This window comes from Pseudophryne corroboree, chromosome 8, assembly GCF_028390025.1.
Source record: "Pseudophryne corroboree isolate aPseCor3 chromosome 8, aPseCor3.hap2, whole genome shotgun sequence".
Taxonomy (NCBI): Eukaryota; Metazoa; Chordata; class Amphibia; order Anura; family Myobatrachidae; genus Pseudophryne; species Pseudophryne corroboree.
Window position 1 is genome coordinate 35,594,940 of NC_086451.1, and position 22,931 is coordinate 35,617,870.

The 22,931-nt window shown below is 48.6% G+C and overlaps 1 protein-coding gene across 1 annotated transcript in view; it reads right to left on the bottom strand.

Moving 5' to 3' along the window:
* Positions 1 to 412: 412 nt before the first annotated feature.
* Positions 413 to 22,931, bottom strand: part of NPDC1 (neural proliferation, differentiation and control 1) — a 221,691-nt gene continuing 199,172 nt past the window's right edge. Inside the window, exons 4-10 of the mRNA XM_063938483.1 lie at positions 21,034 to 21,120; positions 7,987 to 8,097; positions 6,798 to 6,864; positions 6,115 to 6,199; positions 5,519 to 5,598; positions 5,255 to 5,354; positions 413 to 1,155 (exon numbers count right to left, since the gene is read on the bottom strand). Coding sequence (XP_063794553.1) covers positions 1,081 to 1,155; positions 5,255 to 5,354; positions 5,519 to 5,598; positions 6,115 to 6,199; positions 6,798 to 6,864; positions 7,987 to 8,097; positions 21,034 to 21,120 — 605 coding nt within the window. The 3' untranslated portion in view covers positions 413 to 1,080. The remainder of the gene's footprint in view (positions 1,156 to 5,254; positions 5,355 to 5,518; positions 5,599 to 6,114; positions 6,200 to 6,797; positions 6,865 to 7,986; positions 8,098 to 21,033; positions 21,121 to 22,931) is intronic.

Below are 22,931 nucleotides of genomic sequence, written 5' to 3' on the forward strand. Positions count from 1 at the left end.
TACAATGAGAAGAAAATAACGCCATCACCAGCAGAATATCAGGCTATTGTCCAGGTTTTATTATGGCACTAGCGATGGACTGCAGAGAACCTACAGACTGAAGCTGGCCACGGAGACGATTGTATGGGCTGATCAATGAACTTCTGGCAGGCTTTCAATTCAAGCACACCAAAGCCCCCGCCGTACTCTCGTCCACCAAGTAACCCTATTCAATGGCACTCCTAAGTGCAGTAAGATAATGACCGCCTGCACACACAGTGATCATGGTCAAAGTCTGGCTGCATCCGTCTCTGGAAGGACTAAAGTCCTGAACACCAATGGCTGGTGGAGCTGCACACCGGCACTGGTCCCCCCCCCCCCCCCCCCCCACCCTTAACGCTTTTATAGAATTATCTTTTGGAGGAGGCATTACTTCTTTTGGACGTATGCATTTTACCTTTATCAAATCATTTTCTGGGATGGAACGAAACGGAACATAACTGGTGATACTGGTCTGAGAACAGGAGGTACACCGTGAAACGGAATCGGAATAACGGATATAGCGTTTACATACACAATTTTACATATATAAAAGTGCAAATGTATCTTAAGGAAAAACAGACAATCATACGTTTCTTCAGCTCTGGGCATATGAACTAATATCAAATCACAAGCTGCGGATCTGGCCTCAGGTCTGGCCGGTCCGTGCGGTTGGTCCAGTGATCTAGAACCCTAGATCTTCGGATTCTGAGGCTGGTTTTATCCATCACCTGATAACAGCCGCCGGTAGGCTCATACGATTTGAGGTAAAGGGAAATCCATCCCCAGTCCTCAGAGAAGAGAAATTCTAAGCCAAAAAAATAAAATAAATTCTATCTGGACGAAGCATAATCTGGTCACCTATTTAACAGTCTTGGGTTTGTCGCCAATAGTCGAGTAGAGCTTGGCGGATAATTAGTCTTTTGCAACATATTGATGATTGCATTCAGGGACATCTCAAAATGTGTTTTTTTCTTTTTTTGCTGAACTCCCTTTTTTGTTGTTGTTTTGGGAAGTAGGTTTTGGTTTGTGTACAAGTCTGGCGGCAGAGGCAAGAGGTTGCTAGTGAGGGTGGTGAGCCGAGTGGTGGAGAGAAGAGTCGTCAAACAGCGGGTTTTTCACTTCCATCTCTCCCGTCTGCAAAATACAAATGACATACAGTCACGTTCCATCTACAGACAGTATGTACATATTATATACACCTAGTACACATTATCACAGGTGAGGAGGCGAGCGGTTACTGAAATGCATGAAACTACAGTGTGTTAAGAGCAGTCGGACTTAAAATTAAATTAAAGATTATATAATCAGATTAATTTTCTGATTAAAAAAAAACAAAACAAAAAAAAACACCAACATTTTTTTTTTTTACGTTTATTGGAATTCGCTGTAATATATTGTATATGTGATATTTCCAATATGTACAGGAAACGGCCTCTGATTGTCTGTACGCACAGCCACCCTCTCTATATAAATTGCGGCATTAGTGACTAAAGGGGAGATGTACTAAGCAGTGATAACAGTGGAGAAGTGAGTTAGTGGAGAAGTTGCCCACGGCAACCAATCAGCTGCTCAGTATAATTTTACAGTATGCAAATTATAAATGTTAGGTCAATGCTGATTGGTTGCCATGGGCAACTTCTCCACTGGCTCACTTCTCCACTCTTTTCACTGCTTAGTACATCTCCCACTAAGGGGTCTATTTACTAAGCCCTGGGAGAGAGATAAAGTACCAGCCAATTAGCTCCTGTCTTGTTACAGGCTGTGTTTGAAAAATGTCAGGAGCTGGTTGGTTGATAGTTTCTCTCTCTCCATGGCTTAGTAAATAGACCCCTAAGTTACTTAGACAGCATGCAGCAGAAACATTTACACTGACCTACAGTAACCAATCAGCAGTTACCTTTTATCTAGCTAGTAATGTCAGTCAATGAAAGCCGGCATCTCATTGGTTAGACTTTAGTGCAAATAGTGCAATGTCTTCTGTATATAAGTGATGGATCTGAGACGCCGGCAGAGGAAATCTCGGGGCACAAGACAGCGGTTGAGTCAATAGCATATTTTTGCAACACCACTGTGTCCGTAATCGGTTATGAGTGCAACTGTTAGCACCTCTGAAGCAGGCCCATAGATCCTCTAGATCAGGAATGGGGAACCTTCGGGCCCCCAGCTGTTGTTGAACTACATATACCAGCATGCCTTGCTACAGTTTTGCCATTTGGCCAAGCTAAAACTGTTGCAGGGCATGCTGGGATGTTTAGTTCAACAACAGATGAAGGGCCGAAGGTTCCCCATCCCTGCTCTAGAGTGTAAGCTCCCACAGTCAGGGCCCTCTTCCCTCATGTGCTTTTCCCTCCCTCCCTCATACCATCACCCCACTGCCATCAACAGCTCAGAACCTTTGGGTTCAGTAGTAGCTGCTTCTTTGGGTATGATGACCGCATGTGCAGCAATGGTTATATAGCTTGTATTCCATATTATGCAATGTTTTGTACTGTAAGTCTTTTGTTTGCACAGATTCTGTTTATGTACTAAATAAGGCATTGCAGACAAATATTCTTTGGTCTTCATGATTAAGCACTTGTTATAAAATTGATAAATGCACAAACCAAACCCGGACCCTCTCACAGACAAGTGCATTTATTGTGAAAGGATCTGAGACACTTTGGGGTAAATTTACTAAAGCTTCTAAAACAGATAATTGCTGATGTTGCCCATAGCAACCAATTAGATGCAGTCTATCATTTCTCTATTGCCTTTTGAAAAATGATAGACAGCATCTGATTGGTTGCCTCGGGCAACATCACCAATCCTCAGTTTTAGAAGCTTTAGTAAATTTACCCCTTTGATTGTACACAGGCCTCTTCCATGTAATGAATTATGACCTCTGAAGACAAATGACTATCACATTTAAGTGTCATCAATATTGCCTTTTTTCAATATTTGTAAATTCTATTAAAATAAATAAATGTGACATTACGCAGTATTTTGTGTTTATCTATAGTATAAGTAGCTGTATAGATCCATATTGATTCCATTAAATATTAAAATGTGAAAGGCCCCTTTAATTCCGAGTCAGGAAGTTCAAGTAGCAAATCCGCACTCTGAGGCAATCACTTTACGCTAAGCAGACAGATGTATGCGCCAACTCCGCACCAGGCAGAAAGTGCGCGCGCGCACACACACACACACACACACACACACACACCTGTGAATCAGGAGTACGTCAGACCTGCTATCCGTTCCCGGTATACTCGGAGAACTGGCATTGGCTATAAATCAGGGACGGCTCGGCGAGCAGAGATTTTAGCAGACGGGTGAGGACAGGAACTGGCAGCTAAACTCACGGACAAAACAGCAACGGGCCCTGTATGGGCTTCATCTTGGCGGCCCTGCTACGGAGTCATGGCCACATATAAAAAAGCTTTCCCCCCCCTCCCCGCTGAGTCTTTGTGTCTGTGACACTTTACCTTGTAACAAGGCTAAAGAAAGGGGCACATTGTTCTGGGAAGGGATTGTATCACACAGGGCGAGCTTGCAAATACGTTCCTTTATACAGCAATCTTATGTTATGTCTAATATCACATTGTGCTACTCTACGCCTAGCAGCTAATGGTATAATTATAGGCTGTATGCAGAGCAGGATCATGCAGTTATCCAATGTGTTTAACCTGTTCATGGCAGGCGTTGCGATGAATATTAATCCCCTGTAAAGAGGTGGCCCTTTTTTGTTGCATATTGTGCCGCCAGTGCAGGTACCTCACTTTAATCTTAAAGAGCACCCCTTTGCTGTAGACGGTGCCAACCAGGTCCGATCCGGAAAATCAGACTGGTCGTACATCAGAGACTGCACTGATTGGTCATCTTATACCTGCGTCCCTTTTATTTTAATATCCTATACACATCAGGAAAATCCCCTGCAATGAAGGCTAGCTTTCATTACAGGGAATCCGGGGGGTGTGAATGACTGGCCGCTTGATCTCTTGAAGAGGGGATTACATACTTATACTTCCTGCACGGTGTGGACCCCCCCTATGGAAAGCTTAGAACAGATCCTGTTTGATCTCTGCTGCAAAACAGAATTACAAGCCCCATTTAACGCACGACCCCTACTGGTGCCTCTTACAGTACGCTTCTGAGCCTTGTATAATGACACCGGGAGACAGATGTTGTCACAGCACCCATCGCCGGGAAAATACCCTGGCACGTGCCACAAGTAAACCAATACTGAGCTTATTTTGTGGCAGATTGGAGACATTGGTTTATCAGATCTTTCAGCCTCCACGACCGATCAGGCGTTGGTTAGCATGGCAGCTGGGAAAAGCACAGGATCTGCACATAGGTTCTCTATATAAAGTTGAACTTGGGCACAAAGGAAAGGAGTTGCCTCTTTTTCCTCTTATGTAAAGACAACTGAGTGCACGGGGGCAGGGGGGGGGGCGCTGTCCTCATAGGGAGCAATGATCCTTACTGAGCCAGCCTTAACCCCTGGTCTCCGTCTACAGCCAGAAAAACGTGCGCACTCTGTACTCGTATTCATAAGATCTGGAGGTCCGCATGTATACAAGAAAGATCAGATATTGTTCCGCACAGATGGCAGTCACTATATATACCAGAGGCTGATGGTGCAATGGTGGCCACTTAATAGGCTTCGCACTGAGCAAAAAGGGCATCTGACCTTTGCTTTGAACATCAAAGGAGCCTTCCCCAGCTCTCCTGAAACTGCATCTAAATGTATATGATCTTTTTGTGAATTTTAAAAAGCAGTTAGACCACTCTACACCAGGGATAGTCAACAAGCGGCCTGTCAGCTGCTGTGGAACTACACATCCCAGCATGCCCTGCCACCGTTTTAGCAATCCCTTATAGCAAAACCGTGGGGTTGCATGTTAAATACACTTGCTCTATAGCACCAAACACAACCAATGCTGTATGTAACAGGAGGAAGGTCTAAGAACAGAGCCAAAGGAGGCGGCAGGGACTGATCACGTGACCCATTCTCTGGCTCACATACAAAACGTGCCAACTCCTTCAGCCGGGATCGTCCCTCTCTTCCATTCTGTGTCACCTGGCCATTTAACTATTGCTACCAGCTTTTTAGTGCACCAACAAACCCATTTTCAAATGGCATCTTAATAAGGATCTTGGAGAAGCCAAACTTGCTATATTCCCAGTGCCCTGGCCACGTAAGACATCGAAGGCAGGTGTGACCTGGCTGACCCGTGGCAGTAATACTCACCGGGGCTAGTCCCGGACACTCGTACACCGTGAAGTCCCCGTCCTCATTCTCTTCGTCTGACGTGACGGCCGAGTCTGGGTGTTTAAGCTCATCTTTATTTCTTTAAAACATCACAAAACAAAACGCTTATCATTAAGGATAAATGGGTCACGGCTACATGAATACGATCAGAAATACTGAACGTACTGAGACACCTGCCGCAACGACACCGCAACACAAAGTCATACAGTCTAGTGTAATAAACCAGGTAGGGCGGCCACTCACTTCTCCATCGATATCATCTGCTGTTTCTGGTGCTGATAATGATACATCTGAGCATTCTGAGCCAACTTCTTATCCCCGGGCTGCAAAATAAATCAGAAGAGAAACCTATGGGAGGTGCTCGGCCCCAAAGACCTAATCTGCATCCACGGGTGGCTGAGGAGATAGGGGGACAGTGATAAAGTGGAGAGAGATAAAGTACCAACCGATCAGCTCCTGTGATTTTTTTCAAACGCAGCCTGTGACATGGCAGTTAGGAGCTGATTGGCTGCTACTTTATCTCTCTCTAAGGTGTGATACATTTCCACAGCACCAGAATCCAATTGCCTATTTTCCAGTACAGTTTACAAAATTAAATGTCAGAATCGTTACTATAGGAAACAACATGGTTTATTTGCAGCAGTCTTTATAAATTCCCCCCATTATGTTTTATAACGGGGCGTTATACAGTCAGTACGCTGGGCACAGAGGGGTGTATTGCACTCCCGTCTTTCCATACAGGGCAATTTCCCATATAGTACACACAGGTACGGTCACCGCTGATCAGAGAACAGCCTCCAGTGTGGTAGATCTGGGGGTGTAAGTTCCAAGCAACATACCGGGGTCTTGTCATATGGTGGAGGAGGCGACTGCTTAAATGCAGGGTAATCCGTCTTTTCCGTCAGCTTCATTTCCTTACGCATCCTGCGCGGCAAGAAGACCACGTATAAATAAACCGAAATGCGAAGGATTAAAAGGGAGATCAAACATTGGAGAGAAATAAAGTACCAACCGATCAGCTCCTGTAATTTTTCAAACACAACCTGTAAACTGACGGAAGCAGACTGGTCGGTACTTTATCTCTCTCCAAAGTTTGACGCATCTCCCCCATGTCACCTCTAAAGTGCAATGACCTGTTTATATACCCCAATTCAGGCTCTATAAATGAATAACCATAATTATAATGTTAATAAAAGATGCGTTTGGGGATATTTTGCTTTGATGAAGTCAATAAACTTCAAATGTAATACAGACTAACTGGATGACTTCTCTCCACAATACAAATCTTTATATAGGAAGCATGAAAACCCTTAGATATACGTTTTGCAGTTTCGTTATGGACCATTATAAACAGCGCACCGGGCCCAGCTATTTAACCCTTCGCACATTAGTAATTACTGGCATATGCCTTGGCGATAACAATTTATGCAAAACAGGCCCCTTTAAAAACAAAAAAGTTCTATAAGGCCTTTACAATAAAGTCTGATGACTGATGATCTGGGACATACAAAGTGTATATTACCTGCACCAACATATCCCAGCAGCAAGCAAAGCCAGGAGACCAGCCGCGGCACACCCGACGAACACCCCTGCAGAGACACGGACAGCAAAAGGTTAATTCAGCTGGCAAGAATGACCCAATTTATACAGAAATGTGCGTGGAGGACTTATACCATACGTGTGCCACAGCTCGGTACACGCTGTGCTACTTTCACACATGTCAGACCCTGTACTATTAATAGCAAAGGATCAGGTAAAATGTCCCGTATTGGAACGCAGGGGCCACTCTCTACACGTAGGTCTGGTATACCCTGGATGAGACATTATGGGCTAAGGTTTTACCACTCATGAGGCAAGGGAAGAACCGGTTCTCGAGTGGAGGAGATAAGACTGTCAGCCTCACCTACCAGTCCCAGTTTGCTGCCCGTCATCAGGAACCTACCAGCGGACAGTAACTGGGATCCTGAATCCCCGGCTGCAGGAGGAACTGCAGTGCCACACACAGACCCAATCACCTACACTTCTTACTACTGCACGCAGTACATGACTCTGCGCCATTTAGTGCAAGTGATTAGTGTTATACACTGCAGCTTCCTCCTGCATGATCAGGCACCATGAATGACGAAGTACAGTGTGCTCTCTATTGGGGCCAGCCTCTGGCGGTTCTCCCAGCTCCATCTGATATAGTTTGTGGAAGTCCTTCCATGTACAGTCATAGCTGACAGAGTAAATGAAAGCCTGACGCCCCGCGGTGAGCCGGCAATGGGACTCCACAGAGACTATTGTCCTCCGCTCAGAAAGCCATCTTTGCTCTTTCCAGACTTAATTGCTTTATTGTCTTCCCCAGCACCCTTTCCCTGGCTCGGTGTCTTTGACTGCAAACCTGGACACAACAGGCAGCACAATTGCTGTTTGATGAATGATTAGCAAATCCTTTATAATGACACATGAAAAGGTCCGGGAGCAGGGAGAGATTCCTCTTACACTAAGCACTTCCCGAAGCGGACGTACAGCCGGCTCTGCGCGTGTGGGGGCTACGGCACTGTATGCAAATAGTTTATTTCATCTGTATTATTAATAAGGCAATAACCTCTGGCGAATGGATAGTGGAAATAACCTCAATAATACGCAATAATTTGACCCGCAAAAGTAAAATAGAAATTAATCGGGCATGTAATTGCAGGTTCTTACATACTACATGATTACCGTACCTAGTAATACAGCATCGTTAGGTCTTTTGGATTCTCTAGGCGCCCCCGGGGTATTACTGCGTCCTGCAGGTGGATTGGGGGGAGGAGGAGCCTGCGATGGTGTTGAGTTAACTGAGGGAGAAAAAATAAACAGATTACGCATTGTAAATACTAGGGAGGCACCAGGTTATGGCACTGATGTTATCTGCATTCTCCAGACAGCTCAATCTGTATCTGTACAGTACCCAGCAGCAATAACACAGCTCAATCTGTATCTGTACAGTACCCAGCAGCAATAACACAGCTCAATCTGTATCTGTACAGTACCCAGCAGCAATAACACAGCTCAATCTGTATCTGTACAGTACCCAGCAGCAATAACACAGCTCAATCTGTATCTGTACAGTACCCAGCAGCAATAACACAGCTCAATCTGTATCTGTACAGTACCCAGCAGCAATAACACAGCTCAATCTGTATCTGTACAGTACCCAGCAGCAATAACACAGCTCAATCTGTACCTGTACAGTACCCAGCAGCAATAACACAGCTCAATCTGTATCTGTACAGTACCCAGCAGCAATAACACAGCTCAGTCTGTATCTGTACAGTACCCAGCAGCAACACAGCTCAATCTGTATCTGTACAGTACCCAGCAGCAATAACACAGCTCAATCTGTACAGTACCCAGCAGCAATAACACAGCTCAATCTGTATCTGTACAGTACCCAGCAGCAATAACACAGCTCAATCTGTACCTGTACAGTACCCAGCAGCAATAACACAGCTCAATCTGTATCTGTACAGTACCCAGCAGCAATAACACAGCTCAATCTGTATCTGTACAGTACCCAGCAGCAATAACACAGCTCAATCTGCGTATGTGTATCCTACAGCAACTCTGCTGAACTCAGTCTGTGTATCCTGCAGCAATACTGCGGAGCTCAGTCTGTGTATCCTGCAGCAATACTGCGGAGCTCAGTCTGTGTATCCTACAGCAACTCTGCGGAGCTCAGTCTGTGTATCCTACAGCAACTCTGCGGAGCTCAGTCTGTGTATCCTACAGCAACTCTGCGGAGCTCAGTCTGTGTATCCTACAGCAACTCTGCGGAGCTCAGTCTGTGTATCCTACAGCAACTCTGCGGAGCTCAGTCTGTGTATCCTACAGCAACTCTGCGGAGCTCAGTCTGTGTATATGTATCCTGCAGCAACTCTGCAGAGCTCAGTCTGTGTGTATGTATACTGCAGCAATACTGCGGAGCTCAGTCTGTGTGTCCTACAGCAACTCTGCGGAGCTCAGTCTGTGTATATGTATCCTGCAGCAACTCTGCAGAGCTCAGTCTGAGTGTCCTACAGCAGCTCTGCGGAGCTCAGTCTGTGTGTCCTACAGCAACTCTGCGGAGCTCAGTCTGTGTGTCCTACAGCAACTCTGCGGAGCTCAGTCTGTGTATATGTATCCTGCAGCAACTCTGCGGAGCTCAGTCTGTGTGTATGTATACTGCAGCAATACTGCGGAGCTCAGTCTGTGTGTCCTACAGCAACTCTGCGGAGCTCAGTCTGTGTATATGTATCCTGCAGCAACTCTGCAGAGCTCAGTCTGAGTGTCCTACAGCAGCTCTGCGGAGCTCAGTCTGTGTGTCCTACAGCAACTCTGCGGAGCTCAGTCTGTGTGTCCTACAGCAACTCTGCGGAGCTCAGTCTGTGTGTCCTACAGCAACTCTGCGGAGCTCAGTCTGTGTGTCCTACAGCAACTCTGCGGAGCTCAGTCTGTGTGTCCTACAGCAACTCTGCGGAGCTCAGTCTGTGTGTCCTACAGCAACTCTGCGGAGCTCAGTCTGTGTGTCCTACAGCAACTCTGCGGAGCTCAGTCTGTGTATCCTGCAGCAACTCTGCGGAGCTCAGTCTGTGTCCTACAGCAACTCTGCGGAGCTCAGTCTGTGTATATGTATACTGCAGCAATACTGCGGAGCTCAGTCTGTGTGTCCTACAGCAACTCTGCGGAGCTCAGTCTGTGTCCTACAGCAACTCTGCGGAGCTCAGTCTGTGTCCTACAGCAACTCTGCGGAGCTCAGTCTGTGTCCTACAGCAACTCTGCGGAGCTCAGTCTGTGTCCTACAGCAACTCTGCGGAGCTCAGTCTGTGTCCTACAGCAACTCTGCGGAGCTCAGTCTGTGTCCTACAGCAACTCTGCGGAGCTCAGTCTGTGTCCTACAGCAACTCTGCGGAGCTCAGTCTGTGTCCTACAGCAACTCTGCGGAGCTCAGTCTGTGTCCTACAGCAACTCTGCGGAGCTCAGTCTGTGTATATGTATCCTGCAGCAACTCTGCGGAGCTCAGTCTGTGTATATGTATACTGCAGCAATACTGCGGAGCTCAGTCTGTGTGTCCTACAGCAACTCTGCGGAGCTCAGTCTGTGTATCCTACAGCAACTCTGCGGAGCTCAGTCTGTGTATATGTATCCTGCAGCAACTCTGCGGAGCTCAGTCTGTGTATATGTATACTGCAGCAATACTGCGGAGCTCAGTTTGTGTGTCCTACAGCAACTCTGCGGAGCTCAGTCTGTGTGTCCTACAGCAACTCTGCGGAGCTCAGTCTGTGTGTCCTACAGCAACTCTGCGGAGCTCAGTCTGTGTGTCCTGCAGCAACTCTGCGGAGCTCAGTCTGTGTATCCTGCAGCAACTCTGCGGAGCTCAGTCTGTGTATATGTATACTGCAGCAATACTGCGGAGCTCAGTCTGTGTGTCCTACAGCAACTCTGCGGAGCTCAGTCTGTGTATATGTATACTGCAGCAACACTGCGGAGCTCAGTCTGTGTCCTACAGCAACTCTGCGGAGCTCAGTCTGTGTATATGTATCCTGCAGCAACTCTGCGGAGCTCAGTCTGTGTATATGTATACTGCAGCAATACTGCGGAGCTCAGTTTGTGTGTCCTACAGCAACTCTGCGGAGCTCAGTCTGTGTGTCCTACAGCAACTCTGCGGAGCTCAGTCTGTGTGTCCTACAGCAACTCTGCGGAGCTCAGTCTGTGTGTCCTGCAGCAACTCTGCGGAGCTCAGTCTGTGTATCCTGCAGCAACTCTGCGGAGCTCAGTCTGTGTATCCTGCAGCAACTCTGCGGAGCTCAGTCTGTGTATATGTATACTGCAGCAATACTGCGGAGCTCAGTCTGTGTATCCTGCAGCAACTCTGCGGAGCTCAGTCTGTGTGTCCTGCAGCAACTCTGCGGAGCTCAGTCTGTGTATCCTGCAGCAACTCTGCGGAGCTCAGTCTGTGTGTCCTGCAGCAACTCTGCGGAGCTCAGTCTGTGTGTCCTACAGCAACTCTGCGGAGCTCAGTCTGTGTGTCCTACAGCAACTCTGCGGAGCTCAGTCTGTGTGTCCTACAGCAACTCTGCGGAGCTCAGTCTGTGTATCCTACAGCAACTCTGCGGAGCTCAGTCTGGGTATATGTATACTGCAGCAATACTGCGGAGCTCAGTCTGTGTGTCCTATAGCAACTCTGCGGAGCTCAGTCTGTGTATCCTACAGCAACTCTGCGGAGCTCAGTCTGTGTATCCTACAGCAACTCTGCGGAGCTCAGTCTGTGTATCCTGCAGCAACTCTGCGGAGCTCAGTCTGTGTATCCTACAGCAACTCTGCGGAGCTCAGTCTGTGTATATGTATCCTGCAGCAACTCTGCAGAGCTCAGTCTGTGTATATGTATCCTGCAGCAACTCTGCAGAGCTCAGTCTGAGTGTCCTACAGCAGCTCTGCGGAGCTCAGTCTGTGTATATGTATCCTACAGCAACTCTGCGGAGCTCAGTCTGTGTGTCCTACAGCAACTCTGCGGAGCTCAGTCTGTGTGTCCTACAGCAACTCTGCGGAGCTCAGTCTGTGTGTCCTACAGTAACTCTGCGGAGCTCAGTCTGTGTGTCCTACAGCAACTCTGCGGAGCTCAGTCTGTGTGTCCTACAGCAACTCTGCGGAGCTCAGTCTGTGTATCCTACAGCAACTGTGCGGAGCTCAGTCTGTGTGTCCTACAGCAACTGTGCGGAGCTCCGTCTGTGTATCCTACAGCAACTGTGCGGAGCTCAGTCTGTGTATCCTACAGCAACTGTGCGGAGCTCAGTCTGTGCATATGTATACTGCAGCAATACTGCGGAGCTCAGTCTGTGTGTCCTACAGCAACTCTGCAGAGCTCAGTCTGTGTATCCTACAGCAACTCTGCGGAGCTCAGTCTGTGTATATGTATACTGCAGCAATCTTGCGGAGCTCAGTCTGTGTGTCCTACAGCAACTCTGCAGAGCTCAGTCTGTGTGTCCTACAGCAACTCTGCGGAGCTCAGTCTGTGTATCCTACAGCAACTCTACGGAGCTCAGTCTGTGTGTCCTACAGCAACTCTGCGGAGCTCAGTCTGTGTATATGTATCCTGCAGCAACTCTGCGGAGCTCAGTCTGTGTATATGTATACTGCAGCAATACTGCGGAGCTCAGTTTGTGTCCTACAGCAACTCTGCGGAGCTCAGTCTGTGTGTCCTACAGCAACTCTGCGGAGCTCAGTCTGTGTGTCCTACAGCAACTCTGCGGAGCTCAGTCTGTGTGTCCTGCAGCAACTCTGCGGAGCTCAGTCTGTGTATCCTGCAGCAACTCTGCGGAGCTCAGTCTGTGTATCCTGCAGCAACTCTGCGGAGCTCAGTCTGTGTATATGTATCCTGCAGCAACTCTGCGGAGCTCAGTCTGTGTATATGTATACTGCAGCAATACTGCGGAGCTCAGTTTGTGTCCTACAGCAACTCTGCGGAGCTCAGTCTGTGTGTCCTACAGCAACTCTGCGGAGCTCAGTCTGTGTGTCCTACAGCAACTCTGCGGAGCTCAGTCTGTGTGTCCTGCAGCAACTCTGCGGAGCTCAGTCTGTGTATCCTGCAGCAACTCTGCGGAGCTCAGTCTGTGTATCCTGCAGCAACTCTGCGGAGCTCAGTCTGTGTATCCTGCAGCAACTCTGCGGAGCTCAGTCTGTGTATATGTATCCTGCAGCAACTCTGCGGAGCTCAGTCTGTGTATATGTATCCTGCAGCAATACTGCGGAGCTCAGTCTGTGTATCCTACAGCAACTCTGCGGAGCTCAGTCTGTGTATCCTACAGCAACTCTGCGGAGCTCAGTCTGTGCATCCTACAGCAACTCTGCAGAACTCAGTCTGTGTATCCTGCAGCAATACTGCGGAGCTCAGTCTGTGCATCCTGCAGCAACTCTGCGGAGCTCAGTCTGTGTATCCTACAGCAACTCTGCGGAGCTCAGTCTGTGTATCCTACAGCAACTGTGCGGAGCTCAGTCTGTGTATCCTACAGCAACTGTGCGGAGCTCAGTCTGTGTATCCTACAGCAACTCTGCGGAGCTCAGTCTGTGTATCCTACAGCAACTCTGCGGAGCTCAGTCTGTGTATCCTACAGCAACTCTGCGGAGCTCAGTCTGTGTATCCTACAGCAACTCTGCGGAGCTCAGTCTGTGTATCCTACAGCAACTCTGCGGAGCTCAGTCTGTGTATCCTACAGCAACTCTGCGGAGCTCAGTCTGTGTATCCTACAGCAACTCTGCGGAGCTCAGTCTGTGTATCCTGCAGCAACTCTGCGGAGCTCAGTCTGTGTATCCTACAGCAACTCTGCGGAGCTCAGTCTGTGTATCCTACAGCAACTCTGCGAAGCTCAGTCTGTGTATCCTACAGCAACTCTGCGGAGCTCAGTCTGTGTATCCTACAGCAACTCTGCGGAGCTCAGTCTGTGTATCCTACAGCAACTCTGCGGAGCTCAGTCTGTGTATCCTGCAGCAACTCTGCGGAGCTCAGTCTGTGTATCCTGCAGCAACTCTGCGGAGCTCAGTCTGTGTATCCTGCAGCAACTCTGCGGAGCTCAGTCTGTGTATCCTACAGCAACTCTGCGGAGCTCAGTCTGTGTATCCTACAGCAACTCTGCGGAGCTCAGTCTGTGTATCCTACAGCAACTCTGCGGAGCTCAGTCTGTGTATCCTACAGCAACTCTGCGGAGCTCAGTCTGTGTATCCTACAGCAACTCTGCGGAGCTCAGTCTGTGTATCCTACAGCAACTCTGCGGAGCTCAGTCTGTGTATCCTACAGCAACTCTGCGGAGCTCAGTCTGTGTATCCTACAGCAACTCTGCGGAGCTCAGTCTGTGTATCCTACAGCAACTCTGCGGAGCTCAGTCTGTGTATCCTACAGCAACTCTGCGGAGCTCAGTCTGTGTATCCTACAGCAACTCTGCGGAGCTCAGTCTGTGTATCCTACAGCAACTCTGCGGAGCTCAGTCTGTGTATCCTACAGCAACTCTGCGGAGCTCAGTCTGTGTATCCTACAGCAACTCTGCGGAGCTCAGTCTGTGTATCCTGCAGCAACTCTGCGGAGCTCAGTCTGTGTATATGTATCCTGCAGCAACTCTGCGGAGCTCAGTCTGTGTGTATGTATACTGCAGCAATACTGCGGAGCTCAGTCTGTGTGTCCTACAGCAACTCTGCGGAGCTCAGTCTGTGTATATGTATCCTGCAGCAACTCTGCAGAGCTCAGTCTGAGTGTCCTACAGCAGCTCTGCGGAGCTCAGTCTGTGTGTCCTACAGCAACTCTGCGGAGCTCAGTCTGTGTGTCCTACAGCAACTCTGCGGAGCTCAGTCTGTGTATATGTATCCTGCAGCAACTCTGCGGAGCTCAGTCTGTGTGTATGTATACTGCAGCAATACTGCGGAGCTCAGTCTGTGTGTCCTACAGCAACTCTGCGGAGCTCAGTCTGTGTATATGTATCCTGCAGCAACTCTGCAGAGCTCAGTCTGAGTGTCCTACAGCAGCTCTGCGGAGCTCAGTCTGTGTGTCCTACAGCAACTCTGCGGAGCTCAGTCTGTGTGTCCTACAGCAACTCTGCGGAGCTCAGTCTGTGTGTCCTACAGCAACTCTGCGGAGCTCAGTCTGTGTGTCCTACAGCAACTCTGCGGAGCTCAGTCTGTGTCCTACAGCAACTCTGCGGAGCTCAGTCTGTGTCCTACAGCAACTCTGCGGAGCTCAGTCTGTGTATATGTATCCTGCAGCAACTCTGCGGAGCTCAGTCTGTGTATATGTATACTGCAGCAATACTGCGGAGCTCAGTCTGTGTGTCCTACAGCAACTCTGCGGAGCTCAGTCTGTGTATCCTACAGCAACTCTGCGGAGCTCAGTCTGTGTATATGTATCCTGCAGCAACTCTGCGGAGCTCAGTCTGTGTATATGTATACTGCAGCAATACTGCGGAGCTCAGTTTGTGTGTCCTACAGCAACTCTGCGGAGCTCAGTCTGTGTGTCCTGCAGCAACTCTGCGGAGCTCAGTCTGTGTGTCCTGCAGCAACTCTGCGGAGCTCAGTCTGTGTATCCTGCAGCAACTCTGCGGAGCTCAGTCTGTGTATCCTGCAGCAACTCTGCGGAGCTCAGTCTGTGTATATGTATCCTGCAGCAACTCTGCGGAGCTCAGTCTGTGTATATGTATACTGCAGCAATACTGCGGAGCTCAGTCTGTGTGTCCTACAGCAACTCTGTGGAGCTCAGTCTGTGTATCCTACAGCAACTCTGCGGAGCTCAGTCTGTGTATATGTATACTGCAGCAACACTGCGGAGCTCAGTCTGTGTCCTACAGCAACTCTGCGGAGCTCAGTCTGTGTATCCTGCAGCAACTCTGCGGAGCTCAGTCTGTGTATCCTGCAGCAACCCTGCGGAGCTCAGTCTGTGTGTCCTGCAGCAACTCTGCGGAGCTCAGTCTGTGTGTCCTACAGCAACTCTGCGGAGCTCAGTCTGTGTGTCCTACAGCAACTCTGCGGAGCTCAGTCTGTGTGTCCTACAGCAACTCTGCGGAGCTCAGTCTGTGTATCCTACAGCAACTCTGCGGAGCTCAGTCTGTGTATATGTATACTGCAGCAATACTGCGGAGCTCAGTCTGTGTGTCCTACAGCAACTCTGCGGAGCTCAGTCTGTGTCCTACAGCAACTCTGCGGAGCTCAGTCTGTGTATCCTGCAGCAACTCTGCGGAGCTCAGTCTGTGTATCCTACAGCAACTCTGCGGAGCTCAGTCTGTGTATCCTACAGCAACTCTGCGGAGCTCAGTCTGTGTATCCTACAGCAACTCTGCGGAGCTCAGTCTGTGTATCCTACAGCAACTCTGCGGAGCTCAGTCTGTGTATATGTATCCTGCAGCAACTCTGCAGAGCTCAGTCTGTGTATATGTATCCTGCAGCAACTCTGCAGAGCTCAGTCTGAGTGTCCTACAGCAGCTCTGCGGAGCTCAGTCTGTGTATATGTATCCTGCAGCAACTCTGCGGAGCTCAGTCTGAGTGTCCTACAGCAACTCTGCGGAGCTCAGTCTGTGTGTCCTACAGCAACTCTGCGGAGCTCAGTCTGTGTGTCCTACAGCAACTCTGCGGAGCTCAGTCTGTGTGTCCTACAGTAACTCTGCGGAGCTCAGTCTGTGTGTCCTACAGCAACTCTGCGGAGCTCAGTCTGTGTGTCCTACAGCAACTCTGCGGAGCTCAGTCTGTGTATCCTACAGCAACTGTGCGGAGCTCAGTCTGTGTATATGTATACTGCAGCAATACTGCGGAGCTCAGTCTGTGTGTCCTACAGCAACTCTGCAGAGCTCAGTCTGTGTGTCCTACAGCAACTCTGCAGAGCTCAGTCTGTGTATCCTACAGCAACTCTGCAGAGCTCAGTCTGTGTATCCTACAGCAACTCTGCAGAGCTCAGTCTGTGTATATGTATACTGCAGCAATACTGCGGAGCTCAGTCTGTGTGTCCTACAGCAACTCTGCAGAGCTCAGTCTGTGTGTCCTACAGCAACTCTGCGGAGCTCAGTCTGTGTATCCTACAGCAACTCTACGGAGCTCAGTCTGTGTGTCCTACAGCAACTCTACGGAGCTCAGTCTGTGTGTCCTACAGCAACTCTGCGGAGCTCAGTCTGTGTATATGTATCCTGCAGCAACTCTGCGGAGCTCAGTCTGTGTATATGTATACTGCAGCAATACTGCGGAGCTCAGTCTGTGTGTCCTACAGCAACTCTGCGGAGCTCAGTCTGTGTGTCCTACAGCAACTCTGCGGAGCTCAGTCTGTGTGTCCTACAGCAACTCTGCGGAGCTCAGTCTGTGTGTCCTACAGCAACTCTGCGGAGCTCAGTCTGTGTGTCCTGCAGCAACTCTGCGGAGCTCAGTCTGTGTATCCTGCAGCAACTCTGCGGAGCTCAGTCTGTGTATCCTGCAGCAACTCTGCGGAGCTCAGTCTGTGTATATGTATCCTGCAGCAACTCTGCGGAGCTCAGTCTGTGTATATGTATCCTGCAGCAGTACTGCGGAGCTCAGTCTGTGTATATGTATACTGCAGCAATACTGCGGAGCTCAGTCTGTGTGTCCTACAGCAACTCTGCGGAGCTCAGTCTGTGTATCCTACAGCAACTCTGCGGAGCTCAGTCTGTGTGGCCTACAGCAACTCTGCGGAGCTCAGTCTGTGTATCCTGCAGCAACTCTGCGGAGCTCAGTCTGTGTATCCTGGAGCAACTCTGCGGAGCTCAGTCTGTGTCCTACAGCAACTCTGCGGAGCTCAGTCTGTGTATCCTGCAGCAACTCTGCGGAGCTCAGTCTGTGTATCCTGCAGCAACTCTGCGGAGCTCAGTCTGTGTATATGTATCCTGCAGCAACTCTGCGGAGCTCAGTCTGTGTATATGTATCCTGCAGCAGTACTGCGGAGCTCAGTCTGTGTATATGTATACTGCAGCAATACTGCGGAGCTCAGTCTGTGTGTCCTACAGCAACTCTGCGGAGCTCAGTCTGTGTATCCTACAGCAACTCTGCGGAGCTCAGTCTGTGTGGCCTACAGCAACTCTGCGGAGCTCAGTCTGTGTATCCTGCAGCAACTCTGCGGAGCTCAGTCTGTGTATCCTGGAGCAACTCTGCGGAGCTCAGTCTGTGTATCCTGCAGCAACTCTGCGGAGCTCAGTCTGTGTATATGTATCCTGCAGCAACTCTGCGGAGCTCAGTCTGTGTATATGTATCCTGCAGCAGTACTGCGGAGCTCAGTCTGTGTATATGTATACTGCAGCAATACTGCGGAGCTCAGTCTGTGTGTCCTACAGCAACTCTGCGGAGCTCAGTCTGTGTATCCTACAGCAACTCTGCGGAGCTCAGTCTGTGTGGCCTACAGCAACTCTGCGGAGCTCAGTCTGTGTATCCTGCAGCAACTCTGCGGAGCTCAGTCTGTGTATCCTGGAGCAACTCTGCGGAGCTCAGTCTGTGTGTCCTGCAGCAACTCTGCGGAGCTCAGTCTGTGTGTCCTACAGCAACTCTGCGGAGCTCAGTCTGTGTGGCCTACAGCAACTCTGCGGAGCTCAGTCTGTGTATCCTACAGCAACTCTGCGAAGCTCAGTCTGTGTATATGTATACTGCAGCAATACTGCGGAGCTCAGTCTGTGTGTCCTACAGCAACTCTGCGGAGCTCAGTCTGTGTATATGTATACTGCAGCAATACTGCGGAGCTCAGTCTGTGTGTCCTACAGCAACTCTGCGGAGCTCAGTCTGTGTCCTACAGCAACTCTGCGGAGCTCAGTCTGTGTATCCTGCAGCAACTCTGCGGAGCTCAGTCTGTGTATCCTACAGCAACTCTGCGGAGCTCAGTCTGTGTATCCTACAGCAACTCTGCGGAGCTCAGTCTGTGTATCCTACAGCAACTCTGCGAAGCTCAGTCTGTGTATCCTACAGCAACTCTGCGGAGCTCAGTCTGTGTATATGTATACTGCAGCAATACTGCGGAGCTCAGTCTGTGTGTCCTACAGCAACTCTGCGGAGCTTAGTCTGTGTGTCCTACAGCAACTCTGCGGAGCTCAGTCTGTGTGTCCTACAGCAACTCTGCGGAGCTCAGTCTGTGTGTCCTACAGCAACTCTGCGGAGCTCAGTCTGTGTGTCCTACAGCAACTCTGTGGAGCTCAGTCTGTGTATATGTATCCTGCAGCAACTCTGCGGCGCTCAGTCTGCGTATATGTACACTGCAGCAACTCTGCGGAGCTCAGTCTGTGTATCCTGCAGCATGATTGCAGAGCTCAGTCTGTGTATCCTGCAGCATGACTGCAGAGCTCAGTCTGTGTATCCTGCAGCATGACTGCAGAGCTCAGTCTGTATCTGTACAGTACCCAGCAGCAATAAAAGAGCTCAATCTGGATATTGTCTATCCTGCAGTAAGATTGCAGAGCTCAGTAGTCTGGGTATATGTATCCTGCAGCAAGCCTGCGGAGCTCAGTAGTCTCTGTATATGTATCCTGCAGTAAGATTGCAGAGCTCAGTAGTCTGGGTATATGTATCCAGCAGTAAGATTGCAGAGCTCAGTAGTCTGTGTATATGTATCCTGCAGTAAGACTGCAGAGCTCAGTCTGTGTATATGTATCCTGAAGTAAGATTGCAGAGCTCAGTCTGTGTATATGTATCCTGAAGTAAGATTGCAGAGCTCAGTCTGTGTATATGTATCCTGCAGTAAGATTGCAGAGCTCAGTAATCTGGGTATATGTATCCTGCAGTAAGATTGCAGAGCTCAGTAGTCTGGGTATATGTATCCTGCAGTAAGATTGCAGAGCTCAGTAGTCTGTGTATATGTATCCTGCAGTAAGACTGCAGAGCTCAGTCTGTGTATATGTATCCTGAAGTAAGATTGCAGAGCTCAGTCTGTGTATATGTATCCTGAAGTAAGATTGCAGAGCTCAGTCTGTGTATATGTATCCTGCAGTAAGATTGCAGAGCTCAGTAATCTGGGTATATGTATCCTGCAGTAAGATTGCAGAGCTCAGTAGTCTGGGTATATGTATCCTGCAGTAAGATTGCAGAGCTCAGTAATCTGGGTATATGTATCCTGCAGTAAGATTGCAGAGCTCAGTCTGTGTATATATATTCTACAGTAAGATTGCAGAGCTCAGTCTGTGTATATGTATCCTGCAGTAAGATTGCAGAGCTCAGTAGTCTGGGTATATGTATCCTGCAGTAAGATTGCAGAGCTCAGTAATCTGGGTATATGTATCCTGCAGTAAGATTGCAGAGCTCAGTAGTCTGTGTATATGTATCCTGCAGTAAGATTGCAGAGCTCAGTAATCTGGGTATATGTATCCTGCAGTAAGATTGCAGAGCTCAGTCTGTGTATATATATTCTACAGTAAGATTGCAGAGCTCAGTCTGTGTATATGTATCCTGCAGTAAGATTGCAGAGCTCAGTCTGTGTATATATATTCTACAGTAAGATTGCAGAGCTCAGTCTGTATATGTATCCTGCAGAAAGATTACAGAGCTCAGTAGTCTGGGTATATGTATCCTGCAGTAAGATTGCAGAGCTCAGTAGTCTGTGTATATGTATCCTGCAGTAAGATTGCAGAGCTCAGTAGTCTGGGTACATGTATCCTGCAGTAAGATTGCAGAGCTCAGTAGTCTGGGTACATGTATCCTGCAGTAAGATTGCAGAGCTCAGTAGTCTGTGTATATGTATCCTGCAGTAAGATTGCAGAGCTCAGTAGTCTGGGTATATGTATCTTGCAGTAAGATTGCAGAGCTCAGTAGTCTGGGTATATGTATCTTGCAGTAAGATTGCAGAGCTCAGTCTGTGTATCCTGCAGCAAGTGGCGTCAGATCTGCGGCAGTCCTATAACAGTGGTAGGAGCAGTCTACAGGGCACTGTAGGGGAGGGGGAGGGGGGGGGGGGGGGTTTGCTGTGTGCTGGGGTCTTGTACACAAGGGCCTGTCATCAGGATCATGATACAGCTCTGTCACTCCGCTGCAGTGAAAAGTCGTGTATCTGGCCCCAGGCTGGTAGCAGGTTTACATGGCCAGCACAGATCGTCATGTGTTTGTTTCTTTATGGGTCATTTAACATGACTGGCCACACAGGCTGACAATTACAGCCTTGTTCCCTGTCTAATAATGAAGATCCATCTGCAAATGAGATTTATGGCTTTCCCTCTGCTGGCTGAACAACAATACCTATGATATAGCAATACGTCTGATATTACATACCTCATAATGATATGCCCCCAGCCCATAAATAATGTATGATTTACCTTGTGCTAACTCGTAAATGGGAGGACGATTCACTGCAAGCTTGGCAGCCATATAGTCAATCTCGGATTCTGGGCCACGGTCTTGCACTAAAGAAACCAGAAGAAAAATAAATATGATTGAAGTAAAATATAAGAGAAAGTGGAAAAATAGATCAAACGTTTCGGGATGTTAAAGCCAATTATTTTTAATATCTCAACAGCGAGCATCCAGTTTGCAATCTGCCGAGGTCACCAAATGTCTGTTGAGGTCAGTAAACATGGAGCATAGATGGATCATTGTCCCCTGATTGGTGAGGACTAAACTTGACACAATGTCGGCCATCTTGGGTCATTAATCAACAGCTGACGACGCACAATTATACATGAGGCATCATAGTTTTCGTACATCAATGGCTGCAAGAGTCTCTTTCAGTACACCTGCCAAAGTGAAAGGGTTAAAAGCCGCAGTATTTTTGTCACGGGGCAAAGGGAGACATCCATTGCCGCTTTAAGAGAAAAGGCTGAACCCACCCCCTGCCGAGACCACTCAAACCACTAATTATGTCTTCAAAAGGGACCTGCCCCAGGGATGCCCTCCCTGAAGCCTGTACAGCACAGAGGCCTTGTGGCTTGTAGGTCTTTACATAGGTCTGTTGTGACATATTGATCTATATCCAATAGTCTGGACTCTTACTTCTAAAGCTGGATGGGTTTAGTTTAAGATGGTTGGGTCACGTTTCATAAAAACAAATTTTATATCATGTTAACAGAACTCTTTATTGGCCTACACTCACAAGGCTCATTAAGAGGACGCATCCACTGGCAGCCATTTTGTTGACCGAGCCAACATTCAGCCTCTCAGTCTACTAGGAGCCAATGACACAACAGAGTGAAGCCGGATCAGTTCAAAATGGCCGCTGGAGCCAGTCGTAATATAAAAAAGTGTGCAAACAGGCTGAGGCGCTGTCTAAAATCCTCTACTGTGGCACTTGCACGGGTTATTGCCTAATCCCAATGTCAGTGGCAGGGAAAGGGGGGTAGAGATCATGGCCGCTCATTATAAGCCCTTGTTGTCACACTAGTGGAGGAAATGTGAGGTAATAAAGTGAAGAGGACAAGTGAATGACACACAGACTGTAAAAAACCTCAGCCACCAGCATCTGTAGATGAGGAAGAGCTGAACAAGTGGCAATAAAACATTATAGCGTATCCCTGTTCTCCCTATAACAGTAACAAGACGCTGGGAAATACTTCTGTGCACTTGTGCCGTCCCCAGGGAAACCGGAGAACACCACAAGCAGGTGACAGGAGGCGGCTAGATGGTCACCCGTTCTATATAATACTGCGGGACAATGCACACCCTACTGTAAATGGTATCGATATATCCTATGCATCGCCCGTTTGTGGTGTTATAATCCTATTGCAGCGATAGGCTGAATACTTCGGTTCACCAGACAAAACTATCTCCAGTGTCTGCAAGCAATGGACCCACTTCGGTGGCCATGACTGCTGAGCCCCGGAACGATTCAATTCCTAAAAACACACAGAGGAGACAGGCGTGCGGTATCGGTGCCTGCGGCCAATTCATTTTGTATATTTGATAGAACGGCTATAGCTGCCTGAAAAGACTGCAGGTGTCCTGGCTTAGTTAGCACATCACACCTCTGTTCCCAATATGGGAGTAAACAAGCCTCTTTCCTCTGCCTGAATAGGAGGAGAGCAAGGCGCTGTACACATGCTAATCAACCCTAGGGCAGGCTGGACTGGAACAGAGCAGATGGCTTGAGAAACAGGGCCGTCCAGGACCCCCCTCTGACACCCTACATGGGGCGTTCACTTGTGCGGCTGGGCCGATAGCTGTGTTTTGCAAACATGTCAAAGCAAAAAGGTAAAGGAAACACGGGCTCATTGTGCTTTAC